General features: G+C 44.0%; 2 protein-coding genes across 39 annotated transcripts in view; one reads left to right on the top strand and one right to left on the bottom strand.

The window, feature by feature from the left end:
- Nucleotides 1-21,003, top strand: part of PHTF2 (putative homeodomain transcription factor 2) — a 76,348-nt gene extending 55,345 nt beyond the window's left edge. For 20 of the 33 annotated variants that reach the window (XM_078786908.1, XM_078786915.1, XM_078786910.1 and 17 more), the window contains 10 exons: nt 3,042-3,140; nt 3,871-4,170; nt 8,127-8,255; nt 8,421-8,690; nt 11,152-11,283; nt 13,001-13,087; nt 14,160-14,315; nt 18,798-18,893; nt 20,379-20,504; nt 20,613-21,003. In XM_078786908.1, the coding sequence (XP_078643034.1) occupies nt 3,042-3,140; nt 3,871-4,170; nt 8,127-8,255; nt 8,421-8,690; nt 11,152-11,283; nt 13,001-13,087; nt 14,160-14,315; nt 18,798-18,893; nt 20,379-20,504; nt 20,613-20,633 (1,416 nt within the window). In that variant the 3' untranslated portion in view covers nt 20,634-21,003. The remainder of the gene's footprint in view (nt 1-3,041; nt 3,141-3,870; nt 4,171-8,126; nt 8,256-8,420; nt 8,691-11,151; nt 11,284-13,000; nt 13,088-14,159; nt 14,316-18,797; nt 18,894-20,378; nt 20,505-20,612) is intronic. The other 13 variants (XM_078786928.1, XM_078786920.1, XM_078786927.1 and 10 more) reach the window with 1 other exon arrangement.
- A 2,025-nt stretch (nt 21,004-23,028) lies between these two features.
- Nucleotides 23,029-25,171, bottom strand: part of LOC137436169 (membrane-associated guanylate kinase, WW and PDZ domain-containing protein 2) — a 151,376-nt gene continuing 149,233 nt past the window's right edge. For all 6 annotated transcript variants that reach the window (XR_013625005.1, XR_013625006.1, XM_078786895.1 and 3 more), the window contains one exon: nt 23,029-23,899. Coding sequence is in view for 4 of the 6 variants with exons in the window: in XM_078786894.1 (XP_078643020.1) it covers nt 23,778-23,899 (122 nt within the window). In the remaining 2 variants the exon portion in view is untranslated. The remainder of the gene's footprint in view (nt 23,900-25,171) is intronic.

Raw genomic sequence — 25,171 nt, 5'->3', positions numbered from 1 at the left:
TTCGTTGCTGCTCTACGTTCATTACCCATGTCTCGCTCCCATAAATCATAACAATTCACACACATGCAGCATACACCTTTCCCTTCAGCTTCAACGACACTCCCCTCCTCATCAGCACGCCACTCAGTTCCCGAAACTTCTTCCATGCACATCTCACTCTTGCAACCGTTGCCGAGTCTGATCCACCTTCTCCATTCAGCATGTCTCCGAGGTAGCAAAATGTTTTCACACCTTCCAGCTTCACGTCGTCTCCAAGATCCAACTCAACATTTCCTCCATTTGCAGCTCCCTCTGTGCACACCTTACATTTGAATGTAGCTGCCACACTGGTTAATGGCCCTCTCAGACCACTACATTTTTGATGAACCCACTCAGCGCACATTGTACATTGAATGGAGTTCACTCCGACACCCTTCCTGCACACAGCACACGGCCACTTCCCAGTTCTTTCCACCTCACCACATGCTTTACCACTTGCCATCACCTTCGTCTTTCCTATATTCACCTTCAGACCTTTTGTCTCCATACATTCCTTCCACTTGTTCATCTTTTCCTTCAGTCCATCCATACTTTCCGCAATCAACACCAGATCAGCTGCATACAACAACTCCCACGGTAAACCCTCCTTTACGTTCTGAGCCAGCACCTCCATCACAGCTACAAATAGTAGTGGACTTAGTACCGACCCCTGATGCACTCCCACCTTCACCTCAAACTCACCACTGTTCCCGTCCTTCGTCCTTACAGCTGTGCGCGCTCTTTTGTGCATTGCCATCACTACTCTGATCAAATCGTAAATAAAAACCACCTTTAGAGGCCATTTTTCCCCGCAAAGCGGGGGTTGGCCTTTTTCGGGAACCATGGTTGTTGTTGTTTTTTGGTCCCCTTTTTGAAGCAATGTTTTACGGCCGGATGCCCTTCCTGACGCCAACCCTTTTTGCCGCCTTTAACGACAAACAGGGAATTACCAGTGAACTGGTACTCAATTAGCCGACCTCGGAAGGATGACAGGCTGAGTCAACCCCCCTGGCGTTAATTCAGCGATTGACCGGGATTCGAACCCAGGATCCAAGGATCCTAAGCCAGCACCCTAGCCGCTAGCCCAACACCAGGGTTGGGCCAACACCACCAACACCAACGATATTATTATTATACAACACTAGCCCAACTCTGATCAAATCGTAAATAAATAAATAATGATAAAAAAATCGTAAATGTACTTACATTTCGTAAATGCGATACAATTTTTCCAATTCTCAAACTACATGTACTTACATTAAAAGCATCATGTATAATGTTATAAGTAGAACCTAACAAACAAAATGGTATATTTAAATCTGATCAATCGATGTAAAATTAACATTTAAACCAAGAAAACAAGAAGTTGACACAGACAGCTTGGGCTTGGACTCGGACCAGTTGGACTTGACGACAACACTGGAAGGAAGAGGGATTGTGGTGGAGTGTCGGGAGTTAACGAGGGTAGAAAATATCATGTTTTTGGATTTGGGATGATCTGAGATTGTGTAGTTTCATCAGAAGGTGGTTGATGGTTGGACTCTGTGCACCCTGCAGAAATTCGTGGGGGAGGTGAGGGTGAGGTGAAAGGGGGTAGTTGGGAGTGCGGGGACAAAGCACGGAAAGAGCAGAGAGCACAAGACCACAAAGGTGGCGGCAGAAGACAAAGAGACCACATGTCTGCGATGGCGAAGTGATAGACCCATAGACTCAGTTTTATTGTGGGAGATTCCAATGATCTTGAAGGCCTTGGTTTCCACAGTGTCAAGCTGAGCAAGATGTGAGGCAGGGGAGCCAGCCCAGAGGGGAGAGCAGTATTCCATCAAGCTGCAGTGAAAGGTCTTGTAGTTGGATAGGAGTTCAGATGACCAAGGAAAGATTTTGTAAAATGGAGGATGCAGAGAATTAAGATATTTGTGATAGTTCTTGTGATAGTTCCAGCTTGCTACTTTGGTTAGTTACTACAAATGTTTTGTTAACCTCTGGGCCTCTTGGGTTTACATCTTAACTGTTGATTCATGGTGCAAGGTTCAAATCCCACATACCGTTTTTTTGTCCATTGTCTCCTAATGTCCTTGTAATTATTGTAAAACGTAAATTGATGTCTACTATTATAGTCTTTGTCCTGAATGTGATGTATGTGTACAAAGTCTTCCGTGAGTATTTCATCACTGATAATTTTTTAAAACAATTTTGTAAGGAGCCACATATATCTTTATCCCTACAACTATTTTCATTATAGAATAGGAACTTGATGAATTAGGCCTCGATGCTTCATGTTCCCAATCGAGGAAGAAAGTTTTTTTTCCAAAAAGTAGGCCTCTAGTTTGCAGATTTTATTACACTCAACCTATGTATTAGATCAGGTTGCCCAACAGTTTGGACAGGTATCACCAGATTCGGAATCCTTAGGGATTTGTCATCAGGATCGGTAGCTTTGTGGTGCATTTCGCTGTTTAGGCACTCCGACATTGCATAAAATGCTGCAAGCACATTATTATTATTATTATTATTATTAATTATCAAATTATTTGGTAACTTTGAGGAGCATCAGAATGGTTTATATGAAGTTATCAATACGGAGCTGTCTCTTTTTGGTTTGAATGCACTTGGATGAGAATCCAACTAACTGTGTGTGGTTGCAGTTCTACAAAATGATGGGATGCAGCATTCCATCCAGTTTTAAGATTCACCACATTGCTCCTCAAGGACTGCACTGTGGTGAAATTGACACTTTCAACGATTCTCACTTTTCATTCGATCTCTGATGAGGGTGACTTTCCAAGGCTCAGATCAAATATTACCTGTGCTCGTCTTATCAGGATATGTTTTGTATTCCTTGCCGCTCTAACCTGATATGTTGGCAGATGGTGCAGTGATAAGGTATGCGGGTGATCTTTTGTGGAGCAATTCTTACTTGACGAAGATATGTCATCAATTGAAGGCAAACCATTGACTTTGAAGTTGTTGAAAGTTAAGTGAAATTCTAGAAAAGTGCATTTTGTATATTTCTTGGACTACAGGCCAAGTCTTCAACCATTGAAGAGAGCGACAAGTCCTTGGACTCTCAAAGTCCTTCGGAAATGGATTCGGATGTCTGTTTCTTCCCCGGGGTTCTGCAGGTACTTGTCGGTTGGCCTCCGTTTTGGCTCGGCCTGCTAGCACCCGGTCTCTGATGTGACAGGCCTTGTTGCATTATCTCTTCATGTTTCATGTCTTCATAATCTCTAACCACTTTACTCCAAGCAGCTGCCTTTTTTCCTGACTTCAGCTGTCATCAAGTGTCGGCACCTGCATCGTGTTCTCTTTTTCTTCTGTCTCTAAAGTCTTTGCCCTGGCTTGTTTCACTTGGGGACACTTTTGTGTAGCTTGGCTTTTCTCCTTTCTTCCCTAATGGCTTTTATCAACATGAACATAAAGCAGCTGCAGCTTGTGATCCCCAATGATCTGTCCGCCACATGATAAGCTGTTTGTGTCTACCTTTTGCCCAGGATATGTTGGTTTGGGTTTTTCCTTTGCTTTTGCTATGCTATCCCTGTCTAAGATCGCTCCACATAATACTTTGTGTTGGAAACTATGCTTCTGCTTGGAAACGGATCTTGCTCTTCTGGTCTCCTGATATGCCTAGATTTGGTCTTCAGAACTTTGGCACCATTGTGTACATGCAATTGGAATATTTTTGGATTTGACACCATGACATTTGAGTCGACACTTCACTCCATTTTCCAAATGCCATGCTTAGAAAAAGTTTCGGTTGCAAATTTTCAGTGCTGTCTTTTAGATTTGTTGTTGGGGTTGTTATTATTATTATTATTATTATTATTATTATTATTATTATCATATCGTTTGCAGGTGCCTTCCAAACCTACAGCATTGTGTTCTATGAAGCCCAAAATAAATGAAACCCAACAAGCCCCCATCTGGAGGAACTGTGTTGAGACTGACAGGGTCACTACTCCAGCACCCAATGACGCAGGTGGCTTGCGTCACGACTCAGAGAGCACACGGCATGACTCTGAACCAGAAGATTTATTGTGGGATGACTTGATTGCTGCTGCTGACGATGTTAACACCACGGGATCGTCCGATAGTGAGGCTGAGAGTGCAGTACGGCACACCCGTAGGGCACCTCATCAAGATCCCTTCACTCAGGTTTGGGTTTACAGATTACACGTATTCTTGTTTGGGGTATGGGTTTGCGTGGAAGATCGTGTTTATCCCTTCGTGGTGATTATCAAACTGAATAATAATGTCACATGACCTGGGATTGAGCCAAACTTTGTTGTGTGCCGAAGTCAAAACCATGGCCCAAAAGGGGATTAGTGCAACAAAAGTGTGCCTCAAGTACAATAAGTTGACCCCAAACAGTCAAACTATTAGGATGGCCAAATAACCCAAAAACGATTAGGATGGCCAAAACAAGTCTCATTCCATAGTGCTGCTGATTCCATAGTCGAAGGTTTCACAAGCTGGTGAATTCCCTCCGCAAAGTTTTTTTTTTTTTTTTTTTTTTTTTTGTCGGGGAGGGAAGGAGTGGGTAAAGTAAAGTTTTGTTTTGTGGGTAAAGGACAAAACTGAAATTACCTAAACTAGCAACGGTACACACCCTACGGGCGGGGCTTCAATTGGGAGGCCCAAATGAAAAGGCAAAATATCAGAAATTGAAGGTTTTTTATTTTTAACTATTTATATAAACATCCGTTAAATCATATCACATGCAAATCATCAAAATCTAAACAGTATTTGTAGAATTTCAATAAAAGCCACATCACTGTTCATATCGGTAAATATTTTTCCATCGTGTTTGGAAAAACTGGAAAATTGGAAAAATGTGAAAAAAATTGGAAAAACAATATAGCCTATTTTACTCCATGGGGTCCCAGGATTACCCACCCAAAATTTTGTTGCGATCGGTTCAGCCGTTTTTGCGGTACCTGGGAACAGACGGACAGATATTTGGTGAATTATAGTAAGATAACGTACAATAAAAATTATTAACCTTAATAGTCAGGTTCACTATGTTTTTTCGTTCAAAATCATGGTAGATTAGCAAACATATACATTTTTGGAAACGTTATTACATGGAAAATCTGAAAATCAATGTTTACATTTGCCAATTCCGACCAATTCGATTCGACCAATTCGATTCGACCAATCGCTTCGATCGACCATTCGACCAATTCGATCGATTCGATTCATCGAATTCCATTCGATCGACCATTCGACCAATTCGATTTGCCAATCAATTTGACCGACCTTTGCTTGTGTGGAACGGACTGTGAAAACGATGCGGACTATATTGTCGGATACGACACACGGGACAGTGATGACGAACTCTAAATGGCATATTCTGTAATCGTGTATGTTTGATGCCATTGACTGCCTGTGTATATTTTGTCATTGACTGCCTGTGTAGATGTGAAGTTATACTGACTGCATGTGTATATATGATTTTGCTGACTGCCTGTGTATGTTTGGTGATATGAATTATTGTGACACATTTTGATGTTATTAACTGCCTGTACAAAATGATAACATGTATTTGATTATGCAACTTATCACGAATATAAAGACAGTATTTTGCAATTCAAAACCTTTGATTCGTGTCTTACCATTCCCCATAGCACTAATTTGATACTTTCATTGGATTCCTTGTCCCTGAAAATATAGGTTTAGTATATTTTTAAAAGTTTTTAGGGTAAGTAGAGGCAGAAATAGAACAAAATATGTATTTTACAGTGGCCATTTTGAAAATCCAAAATGACCGCCATACAGGTATCTCTCCAAATGTAAACATTGATTTTTAGTTTCCTTATGCTATAACCTTTCCAAAAATGTATAGGTTTGCTAATCTACCATGATTTTGAACGAAATATAATTTATTGACACAGTGAACCTGACTATAAGTTCTAGTCTTTTCACACACTTCCTCCGGTACCGAAAATAAATACACTGGGTACATACATACATACATACATACATACATACATATGTGCATACATACATATTGTTACGGACCGCGGATAAGATGTTGTGTTTGCCGAGCGGATGGCCCCGCGGCCGTGCAGTTACCCCGACTAACCCGATTCCCAAACGTTGGCCGGATCGCGCCACAGATTCAATAGGGAAAAGACTAAGGCGACACGGATGTGAAGAAGAAGAAGACAAAAAGGTTGGAAATACGAATCTAATTTATTTACTATTTACAGGCTCAAAAAAACCAAGGAGAAGGAAAGATAAGAAAATAATATACAGAAGATATTAGAGACACAGTGCAAATTCCTTATACAAGCTTAATTAAATACCCAGGGACAGAACAAACAAAGACAGACTCACGCGGGGAATGATGATAGGACTGGCGGGAGGTGGATGGCTGGAGGGAGAGGAAGGGCCACCGGTACTGCAGCACGATCGGCGCGTTTGGCAGCCGCCGTTCCTTCGCGGCCCCGCTCAAAACTGCCACCCAGGCCCCAAGCTGCTGTATCTGAAGCTGCTGTGGCTGCTGCTCCTGCTGCGTGGACGTCGCGTGCTTTGCCAGGACTCGTCTGGTCCAACGACACCACTGAACAACGTGCTTGCTTCTTGCCCAACTCTCTTGCTTGGTCCAACTTTGGCGAGCAAGGCGACGAATAGCAGGCTTTGTGCTTCCCTGGACGATCTCTCTTGGACAAGAATCGCTGCTGGATGATCTTTCTGGATGATCTCTTCTGGACAAAAATCGCTGCTGGATGATCTCCCTCTCAGTACCTTGCGCGCGCGCTTTTTATAGCGCCTCCGGCGATCAAGCCGCCGGCCTTTAGGACACGCCCCTCGGTGTGCTCACCTCGGCCCTGGTTGGTCGCGCGACCCTCTGGCTCCGCCCTTGATGACAACGGGCGGGCACGCCCGTCTTCCCCGACCCGAGCACATGTTCAATGGTGGTTTTGGAGGGGATGTAATTGGCAATCGAGGCTTGGCAATGATGAAAGGGGAATGTGAAAGGAATCTACTCTATTTCACTTGGTGCAATGGAGTGTCATCTTAATGGGAGACAAGGTCTTACCCTAATAGACATAATAAAGATATAACTATCAACCAGGGGGAAATCTATGATTGGCTGACGTGTATGCTTTATGGACTAATTATGGGACGCCCTTTGACCTTTACACAACACTGGAGGCAGGAGGGTCCAGAATCGAGCAATATTAATAAAACACACAATTTAAAAAATACAATCCTCATATCCACAACAGTGGCCATTTTGAAAATCCAAAATGGCCGCCATACAGGTATCTCTCCAAATGTAAACATTGATTTTTAGTTTCCTTATGCTATAACCTTTCCAAAAATGTATAGGTTTGCTAATCTACCATGATTTTGAACGAAATATAATTTATTGACATAGTGAACCTGACTATAAGTTCTAGTCTTTTCACACACCTCCTCCGGTACCGAAAATAAATACACTGGGTACATACATACATACATACATACATACATACATACACACACACACACGTGCGCTCACTCACACACACACACACACACACACACACACGTGTGCTCACTCACACACACATTTCACACACGTGCGCTCACTCACACACACATTTCACACTTCAGCAATAGTTTTCTGGCAGCTACACATCCATTAAGTCCACCTTTTGCTGATGTTTTTATTAATATTTGTTAAGGTACGTTAGGACTTATACTTTCAGCTAGTTTATTTGCAAGATCTCGATGGAACATTGTTTATCACGTAAGTAAAGTAACTCGAGGTGCTTAACATCACTTTTGGAGAGTTTGGGCTTTCTTTCGTGACTGATTATATTATCAAAAGTCGCATTTTCATGTATCCTCATCAGTCTTCCATACAGCTCGTGCTGAAACATGAAATCTGGTACAAATGTGCCGCATGAAGCAGCCTTCACTAGCTAAGACTTTCTATATGCTTGTCATGTGACATTTCCATCCCATGAACCATAGTGTTCACCACACCGTCTCCACAAAACAATGACATCACCACCTATACTTTGTGTTTCTGCGGCTGTGTAACTGTGATTTTTACACGAGATATGATTCTGTCGCACGCTACTTGCTTTTCATTCCCAGTTTTTCCTCTGTTTCAGAACCAGCTGCTATTTCCGAGCGCTCATTCATCCGGCTTGGAAAGAGTGAGTGCCATCATGTGGGAAGGTGATGAATGTAAGAAGGCTGAGATGTCTGTGCTAGAGGTCAGCGGAATGATAATGAACAAGGTAATGAAGGACACTGCGTCTCTCACTTTGTTACTCATTTGGCTTGGACCTCCAGTGAGTGCTAAATTATGTTTGAGGTTGCCCAAGCAACATTCACTGTGGAAGCAAAACTTTGGCTTTGCACTATGTATTTCAGATATGACCGTCTCGTTGCACATTCTCTAGGTGAATGTCTACAAACAGAGTCCCGTCTATCAACTCCTGGGTGTTGTGGTACCTGCACTGCTTGGCCTTTTGCCTGTTGCTCTCCGCTTCCTGCACAGTGCTCGACTGGATTCTTTGTCCTACTCCACATGGAGCCAGCTGCTCTCTCTGGGGCTTGGAGGCAGCAGTTGTGCTGTGCAGATTATGGTCCTCATGGGATGCCTCTTGCGCTTCTGTCTTGCCTGGATCTTCTTCTTCACACTTTGTGTGGCAGAACGGACATATAAACAGGTTTGAATAGAGCCATTTTTGTCTATAAAGTTGGATGAGCACAAATATATTACTTACACATTATTTAATTTTGCTGTGAAGATTGTTTCACACAAATTTAGATTCACTGAAAACGTGCGTGATCGGTGAATAGAATATCAATCAGTCATAAAAGTTGATCAGTCGATAAGGACAATATTGGCAAGAGTAAAAATAAAATATAATTGCAGGTAGAAAGGAGGAATCATATGAAATACACCGCCAAAAATAATTTTCTTAACATAAGAAAAGTTTTCTTGAAACAAGAAAACCATGAGAAAACTTTCTTTTCTTTTTTTAACTAAGAAAATTATTTTTGGTGGTGTATTTGTTTGCTCTTTTCTTCCGTTTGTGGAACACAACCTGTTAGCAACAACTGTAGCCTACACTTATTGCTAACAAGGCTACACTTGCTAACAGGTTGTGCAGCAATTGCTGGGGTGATACTCAATCTGTGCCTTGCTTCCCAATCAGGTTATGGGGTTCAATCCGTGTTTATTACCAGCTTAGTTTTGTCACAAATAAACAATTTGCAGTATATTGTCCTGATGAGGGAAAAATAAGCCCTCGTCGGGACAGCATGGTGTTGAAGGCGTGGGGACTCACTCCTATGGAGGAGGGGTCCAATTGTATGACCATGCATTCTGGCCCTTCGGGGTAAGGATGCATGTGTTTTGATTGACCATGTGCTTCAGCCTTTGGGTTGAGATTCATGTGTATGCCAATGGGACAGTCCTGATAGACGGTGTGCCTTGGCCGTGGGGTCAAGGTGCACGTCCAAGGCTGTGTAAATGTTTGATTTTTGACCTTTTTTATTATAAAAAGGGCAGGCCCCATAAGGCCCATAATAAGGGCGAAATCTAGATCGACATCTCTGCCTTTGTCTGTTTGTGACCACTAGGGCATGCCCGTACTATATCTATATCTAAAATTATATCCCCCCCTCTATTTACATGAAATGGTTTGGTTCATGAAATGTTTTGGTCCATTCGCAACGCCAAAGCGAACGGCGAACGCTTTACATGAAATGGTTTGGTGCATGAAATGTTTTGGTCCATTCGCAACGCCAAAGCGAACGGCGAACGGCTTGCGAGTACAGTGACAATCCCCCCGGGGTTTTTATTAGTTTTAAAACATAGTTTAACGCCAACATAGCGCCAACATAGTTTGCAAACGTGAAATAAATGAATACGCTCTCAAATGTGCCATCCGAGGCAGAGTGTGTCCGCCACGTTCGGCACACGCGATAGCTCGCTGCTCTCTGATTGGTTGAATCGTTTTTTGGACATAGCTCGGTAAGTAATTGTCCGATTAATATGAAACCTTGAAAAGGCACATCCTCGGGTCCCCAGCAATATACCTGGCAAGTTTAAAGTATATCGGACCCGTGGTTGTCGAGAAACAGCGGTCACAGACAAACAAACGTACAAACAAACACACAGAGATTACTGGAATTATAGATAGACTAGGGCATTGCCCGTACTATATCTATATCTAAAATTATATCCCCCCCCTCTATTTACATGAAATGGTTTGGTCCAAAGCGAACGGCTTGCGAGTACGGTGACAATCCCCCCCCTCTATTTACATGCAATGGTTTGGTCCAAAGCGAACGGCTTCCGGAGTTTGGTAAAGAAATCGCCATCGCGTGCACAAACGCGCAGGAAAGCGAATGAATCGCAAATTCGGTTTTATTAGTTTTAAAACATAGTTTAACGCCAACATAGTTTGCAAACGTGAAATAAATGAATACGCTCTCAAATGTGCCATCCGAGGCAGAGTGTGTCCTCCACGTTCGGCACACGCGATCGTTCGCTGCTCTCTGATTGGTTGAATCGTTTTTTGGACATAGCTCGGTAAGTAATTGTCCGATTAATATGAAACCTTGAAAAGGCACATCCTCGGGTCCCCAGCAATATACCTGGCAAGTTAAAAGTATATCGGACCCGTGGTTGTCGAGAAACAGCGGTCACAGACAAACAAACGTACAGACGTACAAACGTACAGACGTACAGAGATTACTGGAATTATAGATAGATAGAGCTTTAATCTCAGTCTGCAAACACTTGAGTACCACACGGATGCCTCCAAGTTTGGAGGTGATGTGTTGGTATATGTTATGTGCATGACGTCAGTGTCATGTCATAGGGTTAGTGTGCTTCCTTAGTCAAATATATCTATATATATATTTGTCTATATATAGGTATATATATATTTATTTTTTTTGTCCAATTTGGAGAGGTGTAGGAAGCGCACGGGTGTGCTTGTATGCGATTTTCCAATTACATGTGTTTGCTTGGGTGATCATATTGACATTCCTCTGAACACAAAGGTGGGCTGGCAAGGGGGGAGTTAATGTGATCCATGATTATACGGTGTGGGAAACAGTCATTAATCTTGGTTTCCAGTTTCATCACTGTTGTTTCGTGTCTTCGCTTTGCAGCGCTATATTGTGGCAAAACTTTTTGGACACCTAACCTCCGCACGACAAGCTTTCAAGTCAGAAATCCCACACTTTCGTCTGAAAAAGTTGCAAAACATCAAGATGTGGCTTATGCTGCGTTCATATCTCAAGGTGTGTATTTGGAGGAATTTTCACATAATCGGTTTGTGGAGGCGATTTGAAATGCTAACATATTTGAGTTATTTAAAAGTGTGTTTTATTTCCTCGGTTTGATATTCAGAACCATTTGACCTCTTTTCAATGAAGTGCTTCATGTGCTGGTCCACCATAGATGCATCCGTGATATGTTGAGAAATTAGCACCAGAAAACAGTTTCTGGCTAGGGTGGGAAAACCTTTTAATTTGGTAAAACAATTTCCTATAGTTTCAGATATCCCCCCCAAAAAAAAACTCCTCACTTGGACATCAACTTGAGGAAGAGGCTAAATGTAACATTCATAACGTTGTCTCTGGCTTCCAAGTGAGTCCTTTGTCTAAGGCAATGCCCACTACTGATAACTTGAGTGGGTGTAAGGCATGGTAGTTGACATATCTTTTCCTGCAAAATTACCAGTTGACTGTTATATCTTTTCCTGCAAAATTACCGGTGAATCTCAGATTTTGTTGATGCAAAATGGTAAGGGCATTCGTTTCCCCATAAACGACTCAAAGTAGGTTTCCCAGAATGTTTCAAAATAAATACGAGTCAGTACTAGGGGGAGGATGGTAGTTAATGTGATTTTGTCCAGGTCTGCAGAGAGCGAGGAGGCTGCTGCCTGTCAATCTGAGCGTTGAGATATGGAGCGACAGAGAGTGGAGTCATCAGCAAAGAGATAGAGAGAATTTTCCAGAGAGTCGGAGAGATCATTGATGAAGACCAGAAATAGCACAGGGCCCAGAACACTGCCTTGGGGAACTCCAGCCTGAACAGGAAGAGGAGATGAGAGAAACCCATTCAGGGCCACACGTTGCCTATGACCAGAGAGGAAGTCCGCAAGCCATGAGTGGAGATTTCCATAGATACCATAGGAGGAGAGTTTGGTGAGCAGAGCTGGGTGCCAGACCGTATCGAAGGCATGTGATATGTCGAGGGAGACAGCTCTAATTTCCTGTTTGGCATTGAGGACCTCCATCCATTGTTGAGAAAGCAGAAGCAGCATGTCCAGAGTAGAGTGACCAGGTCTGAAACCAAATTGATGATCAGAGATCAAGCCATTGGAGAAGAGGAAGGTTTTGATATCCGAAGCAATGATGATTGAAAGCAGGCTGATTTGTCTGTAGTTGCAAGGATCTGTTTTTGCACCTTTTTTGTGTAAAGCGGTAATGTTTTCTGATTTCCAGGATGCTGGCAGACGATCTTGAGCAAAAGAGAGGGTGAAAAGAACAGAGAGAGGGTGAGATAGAGTGGCAGAGCAGGATTTTAGGATCCATGGGCTGATGCCGTCAGGTCCAGTTGCAGAATTAGAGTCGAGGTTGGACAAAAACTTCACCTTGTCGGGAGAGAAGGACACAGAGTCCAGGAGCAGCTGGGTATGGCTAGGTACGACTGGGTATGGTGGGGACAGAGAGGGATGGGTTTGGATGGGTTTGGGACACAAGATTTTGAGGCAAACTCAGAGTTGAGGCATTCAGCTTTTTCACGTGCGGAGTCAGCTGTGTAGCCGTTTGAGGTAAGGGAGGGGATGGAGGGGGAACAAACACCAGAAACAGATTTGACCAGACGCCACCAGGAGACATGTTTGAGAGTTCAGTCTTGAGAGTAGAGAGATGGTGTTTCTTGGTTCTCCTGAGGGTAGACACACTCTTGTCACTTGTTCCGAACTTTATATTTCATTTCTGTGTTTGACAGAGGCGTGGACCACAGCGTTCTGTGGACGTTATCGTCTCTTCAGCTTTTCTTCTTGCCCTTTCAGTTATCTTCATCTGCTGTGCACAGGTGAGGTCTTGTGATTCACCACAAAATACCTGTTATACTATTCTCTAATTAGTACGTGGGTTGCTCTTTCAAACCTCTCGTATCTTTGTCACCTTGTTTCGGTATTGTCTCTTATCTCCCTCTTTTCATATATATATTGGGGTTTTTTTTGCTTGCTTGTCTCCTTATTCCACATTTTCTCCCATTCTCCTTCAATTTTAAGTCCCAAACCAAGACCTTTACTTTTGTGAGGTGTCCAAAAGAAGTCATTCCCACCCTATGTGCACCCCCATGCATATCTCACTCACCCCCACCCTTTATCAACCTTCGCCACATCCATTTCCCTTATTTTGCTCTGATGAAGGGTTAACGCCTGAATTATTGGCACCATGACAAAGTCGGATTCGTGCTTCACATACAAGGCATTCCATCACAAAGTCGGCTCTCCTTCAGGTGGACGTTCGGCAGAGTGTCACACCTGCTAACATTCGTGGGTGGATGTTGAAAATCCCACGGTGGCATTCGCAAGGAGTCGGCGATTTATCGTCTACCACCCCCATAAAAACATTGCCTCAAACAGGGAACCATGATTGTCATGGGGCCCGCAAGGCTAACCCCCGCTTTAGCGGGGAAAATGGCCTTAAAACGATCATTCATTCACCCCCCCCAAGGCTAAAAAATGAATGCGGAATGCCAAATATCTGACTTGGCTGGCAAATTTATGAACAACTTTGGCCCAACTTCTCCGTCAACCAACCTGACAAAGTATGCGATTAATCGAGGTCGCTAAAAGTAGTTGTTGTAGTTGGGTGTGGATGTGGCACAGGCATGAAGGGCCGATTGGCCTCCTGCATTGGATTCACTGCTGTGCGGAGTTCCAGTCGAGCAGAGAGCATTTGGCATCGGAACTTTCAACTGGTGCCAATTTTGAAGCGAGTGGCAGCTCCTTGTCGAGGCTTGTGCCAAAATTACGATTGTAATTGTAGATTCAAAAGTCATCCTTTTATCTCGGTGTTCCATGCTCACTTGACGTGCCACATGGCACCATAGTTACCATACGCTGCAGTACATTCCTCCCGTTTGTCTGTCTCAGCTTCTGCATGGACACAGCACCTTCCTGGATTCCTACTACAACTGGGAGCTGATGCTATGGGGTGTGAGCCTCTGTGTTTTTCTGTTACGGTTCATAACTCTGGGTTCTGAAACAAACAAGAAATACAGCAACACCTCGATCCTCGTTACAGAGCAGGTATGTCTGTAGAATCAATTGTGCGTTCAGCTTGTGCTGCTTAGACATTTGCTTATACAGACTTGGCATTTAATATGGAATATTTTTTTTGTGGGGGTGAACTTACTTTTCAAGATGACTTAGAACCAAAAGTTCATTGGAATTATGTTGAAATTATTCTAGATTTTGTTAATGTCACCTTTAAAAGAAACAAAAACCACATTTGACATTTCAAAGCAAATAAATTGATCCTTGAAAGTGATGTAAACTGATATCGAACTCAATTCACAGACAGTACTGTGTTAAACTTCTGTGCGTTTTCCAGAAGTATCTCTTTATTTTGCACATTAGCCAAAATGTTTTTAACAAAAACAAAAGTTAAATTACGACTGGGATTACGGACAGTAAAATTACAGTTCAGTACTTCGTGTAACCCCCACGAGCATTCAGGAGAGCACATACACGTTGAGGCATGCTGTTCACGAGATTTGCCAAGGTTTGGACAGGAATCGCTTGCCATGCAGTGACAATAGTCTGCTGAAATTCACGCACAGAGGTCGGCTGCTGGTCCAAGTTGTCGATTTGACGCGTTAATTCTGCCCACAAGTTCTCTATCGGATTCATATCCGGGGACATGGCAGGCCACTCCATATGCTCTACACCACGGTCAGCAAGAAAGTGTTGGATCATGCGAGCACGATGAGGCCGTGCATTGTCATCTTGGAAGACAAAGTTTCCTCGAAAGGCTGCATGAGCAAATGGAAGCAATGTTTCTTCCAGAATGGCCCTGTGCTTGAACTGGTTCAGGTTTCCATTCAGAACAACCAGGTCAGTTTTGCCCCCTGCATGAAAAGCAGCCCAAACGGTCACCCCACCACCTCCAGCTTGGACTCTTGGCACTATACAATCTTCGTTGTCGGCTTCATGCACTTGTCTGCACACTCGGACGTGGCCATATTGACGATAGACCAGAAATCTAGACTTGTCACTAAAGATCACGTGATTCCAGTGTCCTGGCTGCCATTGACGGTGCTCTCTGGCCCACTGCAGTCGGCGCTGGCGGTGTTGTCTGGTCAGACGTGGCTTTCTCAGGGGACGCCTGGCACGATAGCCTGCTTGAACCAGTCGTTGGTTGACTAGCCTTCTGGATACAGGCACATTTGTCAGTTGCTGCCACTCAGCCCTAAGCCGATTAGCTGACTTGGTACGGCCATTGCGGACTAACAGGTGCAGCTGGCGATCATCCCTCCTTGTGGTTCTGCGGGGACGTCCTGACCTCGGTATTGGAGTAGGGACACCCCTCTGAGTATTTCGTTTCAGGATCTTTGACACCTGACCTTGAGTGATGCCATACTGCCGAGCAATAGCACGCTGTTTCATGCCGGAATTTCATAAAGCCACCACTAAATGAGAAACAGCATTGTCGAGTTGACGGACCATCTCCAGGGGAAGCGGCAATAACTTTTGTAGACGTGCAGCAGTTGTTTTCCACTAATACAGAACGCAACAACCCTTATATGCCCGATTGTGAAGCGAATCGTCAAATGTACCTGTCCGTACATTTTGTCACGCCACCTGTGATATAATCCTGTTATTGACTTCTTGCTGCGACAGACAATCAGTGACATGGTTCTTTTAACAAAGAAATCACCGAAGCGTAAAAGAAACACCAGATTGATATACCGAGTTCAGAAAGTAAATCCAAGTCAAGAAAAAAATAATATTCCATATTAAATGACGAGTCTGTATAACGTTTCAGCTGTAAAAGTAAAAGCAAACAAACTATTGTAATGTTGATGGGGTAGAGGACAGAAGGTAGTTTAAGTCATTAACACCGTGTGTATTGTTGTGTAGTTTATAGGACTTTTAAAACCACATGCAAAATTAGTAAGGACATGTGTCTGGAGTAAGGCCTACGCAACAGATGGGCCTGGTCTATTTAGATGTGGAGAGGGTGAGGACGCCCTGTCCCGTGTCTCATGTTGAATTGGGCAAGAGCCAGGCAACATGGGGGACGCTTGGGGCACCTCCCTCTTGACTCTTCCGACCCGTGGCTCTTGGTGTGTGCCGTGGCTCCTCCAGCCCCTCCATCACCCACACTGTTTGGCGATCGATCGTGTCACCCATTGGTTCAGTCTGCATCATCCACTGGCCAATGCTGTTGCTATGTGCTGTGTATACAGTATTGAGGCTCGTGGAAGAGCTAGAACACAGAGTTGATTAGGACGTACCAGAACGAATAGAACAGTAGAAAAAGGAGGAGGAGAGGCGAACGTGCTGACTGCATGGGTGAGGGACAAAATAGAGGGACATTCAGCGAAACAAGGGATATGGGAAGTATAACAGCAAGGAGAGGGACCACAGCGGTGAATGAGATGGATACAGTCAAATAATCTCAATCACAGAAGTGGAAGGAAAAACTGGGAATTTGGAAAGAGGTGGACTTTGGGAGGGTTAATGGGGATTGGGGGGGGGGGGGGGAGAGTAGAAAGGATCATACTTGTGGATTGGGGATGATCTGAGAATGCAAGAATTGACCTGAGGTGTGGGGGGGACAAAGAGCAAAGGGGGCATTCCAGAAAGTAGGTGGTAAAAGACAGAGAGACCACCGGCCTGACTTGTGATGAGGAAGTGATAGTTCCAAAAACTCAGCTACGACATGGGAGATTCCAATGATGTCTGAAGGTCTTGGGTTCTTTGGAAGAAGGCATTCCGCTTGATTATAATGATTCCTGGGTGTGTACAGCGCCCAACTTTAATCGCTTGCGGTTTTGTAGGGGCTTTACTGCGGCAGTGTATTTATATCTACCTGTGCATATGGGGCCCGACGATCACCTGGAGGTCCGCACACTCTCACCTCAAAGCTGTCTAGCCGAGATAAGAATCCAGACCCAGCTATAAACTGTAACCCAGGGTGATTCACCAATGCGTGTGCCGTCCCTCGGATGGACATTAAGCTGGGCGTTCCATTTGCCGGCATTAAATTCCATTAATGGAATTAAAGATCCCACGGTGAGCTATCATCGGCACCCTGAACAAATTCCAAATTCCTGCCCGAACTACTCATGCGAAGGCAATGGTTAACCACCCAGTGTAATCCTCAACAAGGGCCTGCTTGAAGAGCGCCAACGCCGTGTATTAAGAGTACCAGCAACAGTACCCGCCCTACGGGCGGGGCTTCAATTGGGAGGCCCAAATGAAAAGGCAAAATATCAGAAATTGGAGGCTTTTTTATTTTAAACGATTTATATAAACATCCGTTAAATCATATCACACGCAAATCATCAAAATCTAAACAGTATTTGTAGAATTTCAATAAAAGCCACATCACTGTTCATATCGGTAAATATTATTCCATCGTGTTTGGAAAAATTGGAAAATTGGAAAAACAATATGGCCTATTTTACTCCGGGGGGTCCCAGGATTACCCACCCAAAATTTCGTTCCGATCGGTTCAGCCGTTTTTGCGGTACCTGGGAACAGACAGACGGACATTTGGTGAATTATAGTAAGATGTACATCAGATATGTAGGTGTGTATATGTTGAAGAGTTTTTACAAAGTAGGCAAGTATTTCGAAAAGGGAATAATACACCAATGTTGCTAATAAATAATTTTACAGGAAGTCGCATGATAGGTTATAATCTTGATTCCATGAACAGGATAAGTAAAAGATAATATTTGTGGCAATGCCGCATTCATTCAAATTGCTGTGCGGTTATTAAACCGATTAAATCCAAACTGCACAACTACGACCAGAGCACCAATTATCGCACAATAATTGGTGCTGAAGGCTACCCTGGTGTTGGGCTAGCGGCTAGGGTGCCGGCTTAGGATCCTAGGATCCTGGGTTCGAATCCCGGTCTAATCGCTGAATTAACACCAGGGGGGTTGACTCAGCCTGTCATCCTTCCGAGGTCGGCTAATTGAGTACCAGTTCACTGGTAATTCCCTGTTTGTCGTTAAAGGCGGCAAAAAGGGTTGGCGTCAGGAAGGGCATCCGGCCGTAAAACATTGCTTCAAAAAGGGGACCGAAAAACAACAACAACCACGGTTCCCGAAAAAGGCCAACCCCCGCTTTGCGGGGAAAAATGGCCTCTAAAGGTGGTTTTTTAAATTGGTGCTGAAGCTTCCGAAAGGTTGCTAAGAAGTGAAATTGCCTTTTTGTTTTCATCATTGAATGAAAATGTGCACCATGAAGCAGGAAATCATGAAACACCTGGGAATATTTTTTTACCTGAGGCAGGCATATTCCGTCGCATTATTTAAGCAAATTGTTTATTTATTTTTCTTTTAATAATCCCCTTTTTTATTTGTCTGGACTTATTGTAAATCGACGATGCCTTGTCGGGACCATGAGATTGTAGCGGAATACTTCAGTAGGAATTTTTTTGCGTTAGAGAATAGTGACGTCTGCGATGGCTCCACGTCATCACTTTAATCGCAGTGTTCGTTAACCCTTCGCTTTACGTTGTTCTGATATTTGAATACTTTGCATTTTCAGATGAACTTGTATCTGAGTATGGAGAAGAAACCAAATAAAAAGGAGGAGCTTACCATGGTCAACCATGTACTCAAGTTAGCCACCAAGCTACTCAAGGTGAGTCGCACTGAAACTTTCACACAACGGATTTTGTTAACGCAAACCAAACTGGAACGGCACTCGGCAGAGCGCATACCTCCACCTGGCCGAACAGTTTACGTTTTGTATCTCACTGTTAGGCCAGATCTGTATCCGCACCTGAACCAAAATCTAATATCATTGTTCTTGTCACCTGCCCAACTCATCCACCAAGTTTAGTCTGAATGTTTCCATAACTTTTTGAGATGTTGTGAAATGTATCGGTTTTTGGCTCCATCACTCAATGGTGAAGAATCGCTTCAAATATTCTCCAGGAGCTTCACCAAAATCGAATCGATTCATCCTTGTCACACACCCCACCTGCCCAAATTTAGTCCGAATCCGTCCATAACTTTGTGATATCCTGCTTAAACACAAAAACGGACATGGGTGAAAACATAACCTTCGGTGGTGGAGGTAATAAGAATGTACGGGAAGCGAGATGGCACCGAGGTTTTTTTTGTTTTTTTTGCCCTTCACCGGGGGGGGGGGGGGGGTGAAGAAAAACGACCCCAAAAAATTGTTTTGATGAACGCCGAACAGAAAAGAACATACTTTGCTTCTCACAGCGGTTACGTTTACTCTTATGGGCTTTCAGTTGATAACATCCATTGATCTATCCGTTCATGCATCCCCACATGGGTCTTCAGGAAGACTGGTATCCTGATGCATAACTTCATAGCCTTGTGAGATTAGAGATTTACAGCTGTCCCATTCCCTGGAAGGGGGGCTGACAGGATGGCCTTGAGATACGCACACTCACCTCTAACCTGCCTAACCTGGGTTGGAATCCCGACCCAGCTATAAACTGTCATCCTGGTGTTTCACAGGCAAAAGGCGAGCCATCGATGTGTGTGCCATCCCTCGGATGGATATTAAATGGGCATCCTAATATTTGTTGGTGGACGTGGTGTCCTTCACGGAGAGAAGGTCAGTTATCACCGGCACCATTAACAAATTCCAAATTCCTGCCCTAACTACTTCTGGAAAGGCAATGTCAAACCACCCAGTGTTTCCCTTAGTCAGCGAGCTGGTTCAGCGGCACCGACGCTCCGTGAAGAACATGATACATCAGAGAAAGATAGAGATTCCATGGAGAAACCTGTTTGTTTTAACTTAAGGCTTGGAATGATCACAGAGCGATTTACATCTTCCGAATACCGAGGGTAAAGGATAAAGGGAGGAAAATGGGGAGACTTGAAAATGGAGGAAAAATAATTGGATGTGGATTAACATGTTGAGAAAAATGCACTTTTTATAGCGAAGGAAATTCCAGAAAGGCAAAATTTTAACATTTAACTTTTGTTGAACAAGACAAATCACCTTTGGAAAAGTCATTCGAGCTGAGAAAGTAAGGAGCGATGAAACGTTCACCTTCAAACAATGAGGTTAAAAGTTGGTGTTTTTAACCTCGATTATTGGAAATTTATCAACAGAGAATGACAAAGCCCTCAATCCACACAGGAACTGGATGCACCGTTTCACCTGTACGGTCTCACCATGAACCCCATGCTCTACAACATCACACGTGTCGTCATACTGTCGGCAGTCTCCGGAGTGATCAGCGACTTGTTGGGCTTCAACCTCAAGGTACCTTAGGTTGGGTTGGGTGGGGAGTGGGGGGCGGAAATGCATAAAAGTGTAGAGAAAACCGTGTGCGTGCTGCGGTGATGACACGGAAGAGCGTCTCGTTTGCAGTTGTGGAAAATCAAGTCTTGAGGAGCTTATCACAAGAGAAAGTGTTATGAAGACTTTATACACGGCACGTGGAAATGTCCACCTATCCTTTTGTAGGATAATTTGGTCCATCGTTTGGCGAAATGTCCAATTTGGTGCATCGTATTTATCATGAGGTGAGGAAATTAGTTATGATCCCTCCTCATTATCTTGAGCCATAATTTAAGTATGTATGTTTCATTCTGACTTCTTTACACTACCTGTCATTATAGATACAGAACAGGATTTTGTTTTAAAAGTTTAAATTTCAACATGAGTTTTAATGGTATCAAGAAATGTTGTTGTTTACGTTTTTTTCCCACTTTAATGCTCGTTTGATAATTATTTTATTCAAATAAACTGAAGAACTGTGTTGAATGAGCTGAAGTTAATTGGTTAACACTGTTAGTTACCAGACTTTCCCGGTTCGAATCCGGTGAGTCCTGCCAAAACGACCGTGACAGTCGCCGTTTTAGAGACATCCCGCTGGATCCGAGCATCCAAAGCTGCTTTACCGTGCAGATTGAGGTCTTTGAGGCGAGCAAGTGCCGTGCCGTGTCGATAGGCGATCATGTGACAGATCGTTTCGGGGCCAAGTGAACCTTGATGACGTGACGTGAACTTCTGGACCAGTTTACCTTTAATAGGTTTTACAGAGCACCAGACAAAACGGTCAGAATGTACAGAATATACGCAGAGAGCATGTCAAGTGTTCTTGGATTGATTGAACAAAAGCAGAGGGGTCGGGAATGCACAAGAAGCGATAAACAATGGATCCAACCTTGAACTCCAACCCCAAGTGAACCCTCTACTGCCCACAAAATAAACCAAGCGATGGACAGCACATCCTTAAACTCTGCTTTCGGCCTCAGATACACGATAGAAGACCGGGAAAATTCACACGAGACTGCAGTTCCAGAGCCAAAGCGGGTAGACTGCTCGTAAAGCGAATGTTTGGTGCACCTGTAAATAGGAGGGGAAGGACACGCCCAGAGACATGGAGTGGACGCAACGACGTTGTTGGCAAGGCAGGGCGTGGCTTATGTTGCAGATTGAGTGGGCGTGATGTTGGTAGGGAAGGCCATGGCTTCCCTGGCCTTTTAGCTTCCAGCTTGGTCATTCCAGGTTCTGGCACACAATCTTTGGTGACCCCACCTTTATAGCCGTGCCCACCCATGTCATTGGCAGCGATCTACACTCCTCCCATCTCCTCAATCACAGGTTCATGCCATGTCTGGTAGGTGGGGCTTACTCTCCCCCGACACCTCACCCACCCCCCCCCCCCCCCCCCCCCCACTTCCCTTTAATCATGGTTTCCTGCACCAAGACCGGTTGAGGTGATGACAATGTCTCTAGGACGACTGTTATTTTTACTGCCTAGACTTGTTCAAATGGCCTAATGTAGCACAAAAAGGGAACATTTAGACAAACTAAAGATGAGGACATCAAATAAAGGATCGCCTACATGAGGGATTTCAGATACACAACAGAGTGAGTCTGACGTTTCTCACTATACAACTTAGCAACACATATCTAAAAGACATTTAATTACTTCTACACTTACGTTAAACGTTCATTATAGAAACTAGATGGTATTCATAGAATACTTACCCTGCACAGTCAAATTGGTGCGAGCCAACTCTTCTGTTTTTGAACGTTTTTTTCTTCTTCTTTGATCCAATATGGCTGCCAGACCACATGAGCGACGACATCATAAATTTATATTCTCCAATATAATTGTTGTGTAGATCACGCTCAATAAATTTTCAAACTGATCAGACCAAGTGCTTTCCTGTTGAATTATGACGTCATATTTAAGGCACCAATGACGTCATCGTTAACAATACTTATTCCCCATGTTCTTTACATTCTTTCTTTTTTTACAATAAGCCACAATTTTACAATTTTACAATAAGAGTTCTTTACAATAAGCCACATTTCAATTTTTTCCATGGAGCGGTTATTTAGAGATAGAGGTGTAACATTTTTCCAAGATGGCGTCTGTACCATGTGACTTATGACGTCATAATTATGAATAAAACAATTCTTCAGGCGGAGGCACTCCTATGGCAAAATTTTGTGTCAATCTGACCAACGGTTGTCGAGAAAATAAATTTTTAAAATGCAGACACGCACGTACGCCGCACGTACACAACCGAATGCCTAACCCTGCTTTTTGTGAGCGCAGGGAAATAACTATGCTATATGAAGCATTTTTTAAACCCCGAGGAATCATTTCCACAGCAATATTCTGTAAGTGCGCTGTGCACGCCTTACCTTCCCTGCCAGGAGCTGCACACCCCGACAGTGTAAATGAGGTTGGAATTAGTTTCTCTCCACCTAAAACAATTCTCGACCGCCGTGACGTGTTGCGTACATCGAGTCATTGCAACAAAGGTAACGATTGGCACTTGGATGTTTTATTTATACATTGCAAATAACTTGTGGCCCAGACAAGAATTCAGTGTTCCTAACTTTAAAAACTGCTTCATCTTTGTACTTCTTTGAACAAGTTTAAATAGTTTTTACAAAAAGTTCCTCTATGCTTAAAATGCAGCAGTGTAGCATTAAAAAAAAATTCAAAATAAAGTCAGTGACGTCAGCCATCAAGATCATCAGCCCAGGCACCCTGACAACCCCAATACACCTTAACTGCAAAACACAGGTGCCCTTCGCGCACGCCCACCACATAATGGAAGGCAACAGGCCTTCAATCATCCACCCTTTGGATCAAGAACTATTGAACCCCAGGAGAAAGGAAAATGTACAATACAGAAATGCTCAAATAAGACAAACTTGTAAAACTTCATATTCGACTCCGACTCCGACAGCGGAAGGGAAGTAGCTACATCTGACTCATTTGACCCTTTTCCAAACCGGTCAAAAACAGTTTGGTGTAATTTGTCACAATTTCATCGATTTTGAGTGAACATGTCTGATATACGGGATATTCCAGGAGTGCCCGCCTATAATCTCCTTCCTTGACAAACTCCTCAGGTTAGTGCAGGCAGAACTAGAGGTTCACTGGTAGAGAAGGTATTTACTGTAGAAAGTTGGGGGTCAAACTCCAGGGTGTTTAACATTTTAAAAAAGTTATCCTATGGAATTCTCAGTGAGCGTGTGCTCACTACTTGCACCACCTGGGCATCACCGAGACTGTGTTGCATTCCTCCATGCACCATGGCTGGGTTGACAGGAATTTCCACCTGGAAGTGTCGCTGGGTTCCCATCAGTCAATCCTGAAGAGCTGGTGTTCATAGGTTGCAGCTCTGGAAGAAATAAGAAGTTTATCTCACTCATGTATTATCTGATTTGTTTTTTATACAATGACAGAGAAATTCAAAGAAAGCTTCAATACAAGAAAAGCCTTTGTGCTTATAAAGGGAAAAGCAAGACGATGGAGACCATCACTTGTGGGAGGCAAAATAGGAAAGCTGACGAGAAGAAAGAACAAACATGAAGCCGACAGATTGAGGGTGAAATGATGTAAAAAGGAAAATAGGTGAACAGGGAACGAACATATCAAATTAAATTGTACTAAATGATCACAAAGGAAGGTCAGGAGGGAAGATGTCAATTGTGGAGAGAACAGGATTGTATGAAGAGGAGACTGAGGGATAGAAGACGTGTAAGCTCTCTTCCTCCTATGTGCTTGTTCTCCCACTCCCCCACTCTCTTCCCCTCCTCCCTCTCACTCCTTCTCTCCCACTCCCCCACTCTCTTTCTCCTTCCCTCCCTTTCACCTCTCCACCAATTTTTATTAACCACACCCTGGACCACCCTCCCCTCTATCAACCAGCTTCCTCTCCCCTATCACTCTTCCCCCTCCCCACCACACACCCCATTTTATCGAACCCACCAATACCATTATTTACAACCTCCCTCCTACCATCTCCACCCCTCTCACATCCCACCCCTACCCCTTCGCTACCACCCCCTTCTCCTTCCCTCTACCTTCTCTCTCTCCACCATCCTCCCCTCCTTCCACCACTCGCTATCAACTCCCACTTCCACTCCACCACCCGACCCTCTCTCTACCACCCCAGCCTCATCCCATGTACTTCTATACCACACTCCCTCCTTCTCCACCACCCTCTCCTCCCTCTACCCAACTACTTCTCCCCCTCTCCCTCTCCTCATCCCTAATCTCACTCTACCTCCCTCCCCTATCCCCTATACCATCCAACCTCTCCTCCCCCACTATCCTCCTTTGTGGCGTGTTCCACCTTCCCTCCCCGACCCTACCATCTTCCCTTCCCTCTTCACCACCAACCTCCTATCTACCACTCTCCCCTCCCCCTCCCAGTCATCCCATCCTTCCCCACCTCCTCCCACCCCTATTCACCACAATCCCTTCCCCCCCTTACCATCCTCCCACCTCCTTCCCCTCCCCTCTACCACCCTCGCTCTTCTTCCAACTACCACCTCTACAACTCTCCGGGACGCCGCTTCGAGGTGGATGTATCCCCCAATGCAAGTCGGGAGCCAAATCTTCCCCATTCTTCCCTGCTGCCCATATCCGTAAGGGCAGCGCGGTCACG

Source organism: Myxine glutinosa, chromosome 11, assembly GCF_964187855.1.
Source record: "Myxine glutinosa chromosome 11, kmMyxGlut1.1, whole genome shotgun sequence".
In the NCBI taxonomy this organism is placed as follows: Eukaryota; Metazoa; Chordata; class Myxini; order Myxiniformes; family Myxinidae; genus Myxine; species Myxine glutinosa.
The sequence above is the reverse complement of the archived record's forward strand: the minus strand, read 5'-3'. Positions and strand labels throughout refer to the sequence as shown.